The sequence below is a fragment of the Sorex fumeus genome, unplaced genomic scaffold, assembly GCF_029834395.1.
Source record: "Sorex fumeus unplaced genomic scaffold, SorFum_2.1 ptg000034l, whole genome shotgun sequence".
Classification (NCBI taxonomy): domain Eukaryota; kingdom Metazoa; phylum Chordata; class Mammalia; order Eulipotyphla; family Soricidae; genus Sorex; species Sorex fumeus.
In genome coordinates, this window is record NW_026606091.1 from 44,037,546 (window position 1) to 44,047,664 (window position 10,119).

At 53.5% G+C, this 10,119-nt stretch overlaps 1 protein-coding gene across 3 annotated transcripts in view; it reads right to left on the bottom strand.

Annotated features, from left to right (window-relative positions):
- TMEM245 (transmembrane protein 245) overlaps nt 1–7,509 on the bottom strand; it is a 97,605-nt gene extending 90,096 nt beyond the window's left edge. For all 3 annotated transcript variants that reach the window (XM_056116996.1, XM_056116995.1, XM_056116997.1), the window contains exon 1: nt 6,885–7,509. In XM_056116996.1, coding sequence (XP_055972971.1) covers nt 6,885–7,397 — 513 coding nt within the window. In that variant the 5' untranslated portion in view covers nt 7,398–7,509. The remainder of the gene's footprint in view (nt 1–6,884) is intronic.
- Nucleotides 7,510–10,119: the final 2,610 nt, after the last annotated feature.

Genomic DNA, 10,119 nt, shown 5'->3' on the forward strand with positions numbered 1-10,119 from the left:
GCAATCCCCTGTGTTCTCTCTCAAGGAGTGATTCTTGAGCACAGAGCCAAGAGTAAGTCCTCAGCACCATTGGGTAACCCCCCCCCCCCCCAGCACACACACACACACAAAAAAAAAAAAAGGAAAAAGAGACATCTGAGGTGCTAGCTAGGAAAGAAGCTCTTAAACTCGAGTAAGCTGTAGAATTCTATACATTTGCCCCTTTTTGTTTCAGACTACCTAACAAACAAACACTGTCCTCCTGTTGTTCATCGATTTGCTCCAGTGGGCCCAGTAACGTCTCCATTTTCTGAAACTTGTTGTTACTGTGTTTGGCATAGTGAATACTCTCAGTAGCTTGCCAGGCTCTCCGAGAGGGGCAGAGGACTACCTAAAAATCGAAAAAAAAAAAAAAAAGATACATCTCTTTTGTTCACATGAGGGGGCATCAAACCCACTATCTCCTGCTTGGCCTGAGTATATGCTACCCTGAGCATATACTCCGGCACCCAGTGCTCAGATGCTCAGGGGCTATTCCTGGCTTGTGTTCAGGAGTGACCTCCTGCTGTGCTCAGGGAACCCTATATGCGGAGCTGGGATTAAACTGGGCCAGATGCATGCAAGGTGGTTTGGAGACTGAAGAAAAAGGGAGGGGGGCGTGGAGCATATAATTCTACAAAAGACAAAAAAAAAAAGAAAGAAAGAAAGAAAAACCTCCAACTCTAAGAACACTCGGCAGTTACCATAAGGGAAGGGGAAAGATGGGTGGTACAAGGAGTCACGGGTGAAGGGTAGAACGGGACTTTCGTTAAGCTACCTTCACATCGCAGGGGTTACCTCCTGGAGTCTCTCTGGTTTATGAGTCATTTTTTTTTAATTGCTAAATATTATTCTAAGGCCTTAAAGTATGGCCTCAGATTTATGATTTCTCTCTGGCACTGAGGTATATTTAGCCTCTCTGCAACTCTGTTCAAATGAATTTTCTTCTAGGTATAAATCACTGAGCCAGTTTATATACAGAGGTTCTCCTTTCCCAAACTCATATATTTGTAAACAAAGTGTTCTTCTCATATTTTTACACATTCAGTACTTTTTTCAAACATCATCCTGTGCTAGATACTAGGTAAGACTCCATTAAAACTGTCAACACTTACACTAAATCACTAAAGCAGAGGGGCCCAAACGCACTTGGCCTACTGCCAAACGGGGTTACAGAAAAGAGAAGAAAAAAAAAATCATCACTCCTGGAGAACTCTCTTCTTTAAGCAAACACACAAAAAGTGTCCTTAAGTTGTACCGGAAGCTACAGCTTCCCTGGATTATTCCCAGCAAATGGGGCGTGGGGGCTGAGGAACGGGGGTGGGGGTTAGGGTAGGGGGGTGGGGATAGGGGTTAGGGTAGGGGGGTGGGGGCGGGGAAGGGGTTAATACTGGTCCCTTTGGGAGACTAGGCACTAAAACAAACTAAAGCTAGTAAGTCATTTGACTTATTCAGTCATTTGACTAGCAAGTCATTTGAATTGTTAACCCATGAATTTTTATGGTCGAACGTTTCATGATTAAAATGCACACCGGTAAGTAGTCGCTTAGCTTTGTCTCTTAGCTCTGGCATCTTGGCCTGCGTCTGTTGCATGTTTTTGCAATACAGCTTCCTAAGTCGAGAGAAGGAAAAAGACAGCCCAGATCCAGGCCGGTAATTGCTTTACATACATCATTCTTCATTTTATTTATTTATTTATTTATTTACTGGTTCTAGGGCCACACCTAAATGCTCAGGGTTTACTCCAGGCCCTGGGCTCAGGGACCACTCCTGGGGCGGTCAGGGGGCCCTATGGGGTGCAGAGGATCAAACCTGGTCACCGCATGCAAGGCAAGCACCCTACCCGCAGTTCTCTCTCTCCAACCCCATCTTCTTTAAAACTTCTAAAATTGGGCTGTGGTGTGGCTCAATGGCTGAATGCACGTCTTGAATGTGTAAGACCCTGGGCTTGATCACAGACACTGCAAGAAAAGAGAAAGGGGCTGGGTGCACAGAGTGAAGCATTTGCCCTACGTAAGTAAGGCCCTGGGTTCAATGCCCCAGTGCCTGAAACAATGAGGAGAGAGGGGCAGGGAGGGGAGGAGAGAGCAGAGGACGGAAGGGGAGGGGAGCCAGTGGGTAGGATGGATGGAAAGGCCAACAGGAGTCAACAGTCTTTCACAATGTTTTTAACCGGAGGACTAAGTCCTGGAGACTGCTCTTCCCGTTGCCAAAACACAGTTGCTGAAACGCACCTAGACAAGGGGGTTCAGAAGTGGACTGGAGCTGGCCTGCCCAGCTAGCAGGCTAAATAAGGGCCATGCTGCTAGCAGCGCTGCTAGACTTTGGGGATCTTTACAATTATTCAAGGAACCTTAGAAATCACCCCGCGCTTCACAGAGCCAGGGCTGAGTAGACGAGAAAAGGGCCCTGGTCTGCCCCAAGTCCAAGGGTACTTGAGGGACCCTAGAGAAAGAGCTTTCCTTTAAGCACTGTTCCTTCCACCAGGCGTTTTCCTAAAGTGAAGCAGTGAAACGGAGCCCCCAGAAAAAAAACTGACCTGTTAAAATGTTAGGAAAACTACTTAAATGCTCTTCAAACTTCCTAACGGGGAGGGGGGGGTGCAGAGCAATAGTCCAGCGGGGAGGGCATTGGCCTCACCTGGCCAACCTGGGTTCGATCTCTAGCATCTCATATGGTCCCCCAAGCACCACCAGGAGTAATTCCTGAGTGCAGAGCCAGGAGTAACCCCTGAGCATCTCTGGGTGTGACCCAAAAAAAAGGAAAAAAAAAAAACACAACAACTTCCTAACACGGCTGAACTAACAGGGAGAGGAAAATCAAAACCCTCCCAGCGAAGGAAAAAGTGGGGAGGGGGGGGGGGTGGCAGCAAACATTGGTTTTTGAGTTTTATCTTGGCAATGCCTCACAGCGGGGACATCCAGGACTCCAAGGACTGGCTGCCATGAGCTTGATGGGTTGAGACCTGCAGAAAAACCACCTACTAAAGTTCGAATACACCCAGTTGGCTTGAAAAGAATCTGACCACTTCATTCATCTTTCATGGACGCGGGATGGGGAATTAGGAGAAGGGGCTTGCGGAATGGAGGTAGGAGACTGGAAGTGATCCAGGAAGAGTGAGGTGAAGAGGCACTGGGAGCATAAACTGGCCACAAAGGAAAATAAGAGTTTTGAAGACACTACAAAGGAAAGCGGGGCAGAACTTGGACTTGATACTAAACACACACACACCAGTAGGAAAGAAACCTTTTTTCATTCTGTTTTGGGGATTTTCAAATAACTAGAATCCAGGTGGGGGGATTGGGGTTCATGGGTGATTATTCCAACTCTGATATTCTTTTCTTTGGTTCCTAATAATCAAAATCAATTTAAATCCAAGAAATATCAAAAATTCAAATAATTTTGGGGCTGAGGCGATAGCACAGCAGGTAGGGCATTTGCCTTGCACGCAGCCGACCCGGGTTCGATTCCCAGCATCCCATATGGTCCCCTGAGCACCTCCAGGAGTAATTCCTGAGTGCAGAGCCAGGAGTAACCCCTGTGCATCGTCGATGTGACCCAAAAAGGAAAAAAAAAAATTTCAAATAATTTTATGGGAGAAAAATTAAATCCATATCTTAGATAACTACAGAAAAGGACCGCGATGACAGAGGGCTTCCATGGCCAAGAAGTCTGCTAAACACCACTTCCTGACACAGCCAACAGATCAATATCCCCATCGACCTTCTCATTTATCAGAATGAAATCGCTTGTGCACCTAATGCAATAACTGGCAAGCACACAGCCGATGCTCGAGTGCAGACCTTAAATGACGAGCTCTCAGCTCTTTGCATGAGGCAAATTTGTTTTCCCACTTTGACTCTCTCTCCCCTCTGTCCCTCTCCAGCGAGCACGCTCACATTCCCAGCGTGCCTCGAAAGCATACGGGTTCTTTTCTTTTTTTCCCCAGTTTAGGGAACTCGGCTTGGGCTCCTTCCCCTGAACTTTTTCCCGCCTGGCAGTTCAGAACCGAAACCATGAACCCGGAGAGACACAAGCCAGAGTGGTGGCCCCCTGCCCAGTCACCACCTGCTTCGCTTCCAGAGCAGACCCGGCCTGACTCAGCACGCCTGGCGGAGCACCCTGAGCCCCCCCCCCACCACCCCAAAAGGCTGCTTCGGGAACTCAGAAGCACAACCTCGGGGACCCCCCACCCCCTTCTAGCTTCTCTGCCAGGCCCTCCTGCAATCCCCTGAGCTCGAAAGGTCTCTCTGGCAACAGGTTTCTGCAGCTGCTCTTCTGCCCAGCCTCCCCAAATCAAGGACTGCCTACAGCCTCCCGCCCTGCTTCTAGAAGACACTCTCACTCTCTCCTGGCCCTGACTTTCTCTTCTGTTCATCCACAAACCACTGTGGCACTGTAGCACTGTCCTCCCGTTGTTCATCAATTTGCTTGAGCGGGCACCAGTAACATCTCCACTGTGAGACTTGTTACAGGTTTTGGCGTATCGAATATGCCTCGGGGAGTTTGCCAGGCGCTGCCAAGCGGGCAGGATACTCTCGATAGCTTGCCGGGCTCTCCGAGAGGGACGGGAGAGTCGAACTCAGGTCGGCTTCGTGCAAGGCAAACGCCCTACCCGCTGTGCTACCACTCCAGCCCCCACAAACCACACAGGATCTTAAATGCAAAGATGGGGGCTGAACTCCATAAACAGGATCTTTCAAATCTGTACACACCCAACGGTGCCTTTTCTTCACACAAAGTCCTACTTCCTCTGCTCTCTCCACAACCGGGGTGACAGCCAGTGGCAAAGCACCCCAGTGTGCCCTGGGTCACGGTGACTCAGCCAGTGGATTCCACTTCTGACTCTGGTTTGAAACCACCCTGCACACATACTGGAGGCCTTTCCTAAGCTCCTCCTGTCTGGTGACTCTGTTGGGTCTTGCCCAGAGTGTTTTTTAAGTACAATGCAGTCAAAAGTGGTAGCACGGGGGGCCACAGTAATATTAAAGCGGGTAGGGCTCAATCCTCAGCATCCCAGCTCACCAGGAGTGATCCCTGAGTGCAGGGTCTGGAGTAAACCCTAAGCACAGCTGGGTGTGTGCTCCCCCACCGATCCCCCCCCCCCCCCAAAATGGTAGCACTTCTGGCTGTGGCTGATTTCAACAAGACTGAACAGCTAGAAAACAGGAATCAGTCACAGCAGTCTTTCTATTTCTAGGCAGTGTTCCACCCCCTTCAGTGTGGAAAGAGGTAAAGACGGAGGAAGACTGAACTGGGACTCCAAAAACAGGGGCTGCACATTTGTTCTCAAGCCGCTGTGAGACCCCACAGGATGACCACGTCCGTCCGCAGAAGCCTCTGCTGCTGTAGCAGGTAAACAGAGGTCACTTCCACAGCAGCCAGAAACCCAGGAAGTGAAAGGGGGGTCCCCTCCACCTCCTCCTTCCTACCACAGTTCAAACAGCCAGGCTTGGGGGCCAGAGGGACAGCAGAGTGGGCAGGATGCGTGCCTTCCACATGGCCCACCTGGGTTTGATTCCCAGTAGCCCAGAGCACTGGCCAGGAGTGATCTCTGAGTGCAGAGCCAGAGATAAGCCCTGAGCACCACAGGGTGTGGTCCCCCAAAACAAAAACTGACCGGGAGGTCAAGGTCTGATGACTTAGCTGCACAAGTACTTAGTGCCCAAACTCTCTCTCTCTCTCTCTCTCTCTCTCTCTCTCTCTCTCTCTCTCTCTCTCTCTCTCTCCAACAAAATGAGAAACTGAACTGACCGCTAGTAGCGGTAAGGACAGAGACAAAAGAGAAGACCCCCAGGGATCCTAAGCCCAGTCAACCCTCTCCCAGGAACCTCAAGCAGGTCAAAACCCTCCTAGGTGCCAGGCGCCAAATTATTGGGCAAGGCAACCAAGTTTCTCGGATTCCCCTGACAAACGTGAACAAAACGTCTCTTCCAAAGATACTAATTATCGACGAACGGATACCCTGACGCATTAAAATATCTGTAGATATCTACCTGCTCTAAATGGTTCCCAAATATCCAGATGACGGTGGTCCAGATCGTGCTCCCTGAGCAGTTCTACGGATTCCTTGCTTTGCGGTTGATGTTTTGGGGTCTACACCCGGCAATGCTCGGGGCACTCAGGAATCCCTCCTGGCGGTGCTGGGGGTGGGGTGCGGGGGGCGACGCGGGATGGGATGCAGAAGGCTGAACCCAGGTCAGCCGCGGGCCAGGCCAGCTCTCAATTCTCAGGGGGGCGCTTCCTTGCTTTGCGCAGAAGATGCTCCGGGGAATCCAAGCATCCCCAGTCACCTCCTCCTGCACCCGCACCCGGTGGTGACCTCGCTGGAGCATCCCTCGCCCGGCTGGGCGGCGCGTGGTCCAGCGATCTCCGCACCCCGGAGCCCCCCGGAGCTCCCCGGAGCCTGCAGGCAGCAAACTCACCCGGGATGCAATTCCGGGAGTCGAAAGACTTGGGGTCCCCGCAGTCCCCCCGCCCGCCCCCTGTGTCCCTAAACAGCCCCGACCTGGGAAGAAGAAGAAGAAGGTCCCGGAGTCCACCGACAGGTGGGACTCGGTCCTAACTAAGCAAGTCCCACGCGAAGCCAGGGGCGGTCCAGACTGCGACCCCGCCGGGGCCCACCTGGGGGAGGCGCGCGCGCGCCCCGGAGGATGGGTGCAAGGACGCACGCGCGCGCGGGGGGAGGCGGGTTCTGCACCGCGGCCACACCCGCGCCCTGGGGCGCCCGGGTCCGGGGCGCCCGGGTCCAGGGCGGGAGGCGGCCCCCGACCTTTGGCCGGCCCGGTCCCGCGCGGGCGGGCGGGTGGCGGCGGGTGTCCCCCGCCCCGCTCCGCACCCGCGCCCCCGCGCGCGCGCCCACTCACCCAGAGGCTGCTGAAGCAGTCGAGGCCGCGGCAGATGAGCGCGCCGCCGCGGGCCAGCAGCGGCCGCGCGCCCAGGCAGCCGCCCAGCCGGCAGAGGCCGTAGAGCAGCGGGCCGCCCGCGCCCAGCAGCAGCAGCGGGCGGCGGCGGCGGCGCGCGCGCTGGCCCAGCGCCTCCAGGCCGCGGTCGGCGAAGCAGAGCGGCAGCAGCAGCGCCGCCAGCACCACGGGCGTCCGCGCGCGCCGCAGCCGCTGCAGCCAGCGGCGGCCGCGGCGCGTGAGCGAGCTCTTGGACGGGTGCAGGAAGGTGCCGCAGAGCACGGCCCAGAGCAGCGGCCGCAGGAAGGCCTCGAGGATGAAGAAGACCAGCACGGCGGCGCCGCAGCACAGGCACACGAACAGCACGGCGCCCGTGTTGTAGAAGGCCTGCTTGATGGGCCGGTCGAAGCGCAGCGCCAGCGCCGCCGCGCGCCGCGTCTCCGCGCACCCGCCGCCCGGCGGGGCCGCCCGCGGCATCCTCGGCGCGCCGCTCGGGGAGCCCCGCGGGCTGGGCGCCGAGCCCGAGCCGGAGCCGGAGCCCGAGTCCGAGCCCGAGCCGGAGCCCGAGCCCGAGCCGGCGTCGTCGGCCATGGCGAGTCCGCCGCCGCCCCCGAGAGAGGCGGGAGTGGGAAAGCCACGGGGCCGGCCGGCGAGGGGCGGGGCGGGCGGCGCGGGGCACGCTGGGATGTGTAGTTTCTCTCTCGGCACCCACGCCTGGCTGCGGGGCTCCGGAAAACTACGACTCCCAGAGAGCATTGGGCGGAGAGAGAGCGCGTGTCTCTGTGTGTGTGTCTGTGTCTGTTTGTGTATGTGTGTCTGTGTCTGTGTGTCTGTGTCTGTGTTTTATGTGTGTGTCTCTGTGTGTCTGTGTGTGTGTCTGTGTCTATGTGTGTCTGTGTGTGTGTCTGTGTGTCTGTGTGTCTTCTGTGTCTGTGTGTCTTCTGTGTCTGTGTCTGTGTCTGTGTTTTATGTATGTGTCTGTCTGTGTGTCTATGTGTGTGTCTGTCTGTGTCTGTGTCTGTGTGTATCTGTGTCTATGTGTGTGTGTTTGTGTGTGTGTGTCTGTGTGTTTGCATGTCTATGTATGTGTGTGTCTGTGTGTATCTGTCTATGTGTGTGTTTGTGTGTGTGTCTGTGTGTCTGCGTGTCTATGTATGTGTGTGTCTGTCTGTGTCTGTGTATCTGTGTCTATGTGTGTGTTTTTATGTGTGTGTCTGTGTGTCTGTGTGTCTATGTGTGTGCCTGTTTCTCTGTGTCTGTGTCTCTGTGTATCTGTGTCTATGTGTGTGTGTTTGTGTGTGTGTCTGTGTGTCTATGTGTGTGTGAGTTTCCTTCGTCCCTGGGCCTATTGGTCCCGGGAGATCCAGTTAACACGTCTCAGCACTCAACTTTATCCCCCCTGAGAATTTTTTTTTAATGCTCATTTCATTCTTTGTCAACTTTTTCTGGAAGCCGAACCCCCAGAGAAGCATGAGCTTCACAGACGTCTGTTTTTTGTTTGGGGGCCACATCCGGCAGTGTTCTGGGTTTATTCCTGGCTTTGTGGGACTACTCCAGGCAGTACTGGGGGGGTCTAATGGGGTGCTGGGGGGAGGCAACTGCATGCAATGTGAGGGCCTTAACCTTCTTATTACCTCTCCAGTCCTGGGTTTTTTGTGTTTGTCTTTGTTTTTAATTTAAAGGTCGAGCTATGGGACCTAGGTAAGAGTACAGTGGATAAGGCTCTTGCCTTGCGTGTGGCAGACCCACATTCGATCTCTGGCATCAGTATGGTTATCTCTCTGACCCTTTCAGGAGGGATCCCTGAGCACCGTGGGTTTGGCCCAACCCAACCTCTCCCCACAGCCCCCTCGCCCCCCCACCCCCCGACACGCACACACAGCACTGCACTGTGGCACTGTCCTCTCACTGTTCAACAATTTGCTCGAGCGGGCACCCGTAACGTCTCACAACAAATTGTGAGGCTTGTTGTTACTGTTTTTGGCGTATCGAATACGTCACGGCTAGCTTGCCAGGCTTTGCCGCGCGGGTGAGATACTCTCTGTTGCTTGCCGGGCTCTCCGAGAGGGGTGGAGGAATCGAACCCAGGTTGGCGATGTCAGCCACGTGCAAGGCAAACACCTTACCCGCTGTGCTATCGCTCCAGCCCACACACACATAAATAAAAATAAAACAAAACCCGACCTGCACATTAGAATCTTGAGGGAGAAATACTTTAAAAAAGACCATCTCAGATTCTGTTTTTATTGATTTATTTGATAACAAAGGATTTTCTCTGGACCAGGGATGTAGCTTAATGGTACGGTATAGCTCAAGTTTTATAAGTGTGAGTGCTCTGAGCTTCATCTCCATCACCATTTAAAGAAAATAAAAGCAGGGGGTGAAGACACAGTACAGCAGGTAGGCCGCTTGCATTGCATTGTAGGCAGCCAACCCACTTTCCGTCTCCAGCCCCCAGTATGGTCCCCCAAGCCCCGCCAGGAGTGAGCCCTGAGCATATAGCCAGAAGTAAGCCCTGAGCACGACGCCAGTTTGTTTAACACAAAAGAAAAAAAAAGTGGGGTTCCTTCTGTGGATTGAGGGGATACTAAGGAGGGATTGTCACCTGGCAGGCCTAGGCCTATTTCTAAATGCCTTGTTCTCATTAACTCATTTAATCCCTAGGACAACCCTGCAAAAAAGGATGGTGTTGTTATCACCCAGTTTACAAGAAGAAAAACTGAGGCATAGCAAAGCGTCTTGCCCAAATCACACAGCTGGTTAAGCGTAGAGGCAGGATTCAGATTCTAGACGTGTGGCTTCCACTTCTCTATTCCCACCTACTATGCTAATTCTGACGAAGGGTTTTATGGCAGATTTTTCCAAGTTCCTCTGAGCACTGTCATGTGCCGATGAGGTGCACCCACTGTGGACAATCTAAATTCCTTTCTGCTTGTTTCAGTTTGGGGGCCACATCCAGTGGTGCTCAAGGAGTACACCTGGCTAGTTGGTGCTGGGGGTTCCATGAAGCCACGGACTTGGGGATGGAAATAGGTCTCCTGCACTCAAAGCATGTGCTCCACTACCAGACGTGATCCCCCAAGCACAGAGCCTAGAGCGCAGCCCTGGGCACCACCAGATGTGGGCCAGAAACCAAAAAAGAAGAGAAAAGTTTGTGCCCCAGCCCTGTGAGGCTTGGGGGGAAGGCAGGGGAACGGGG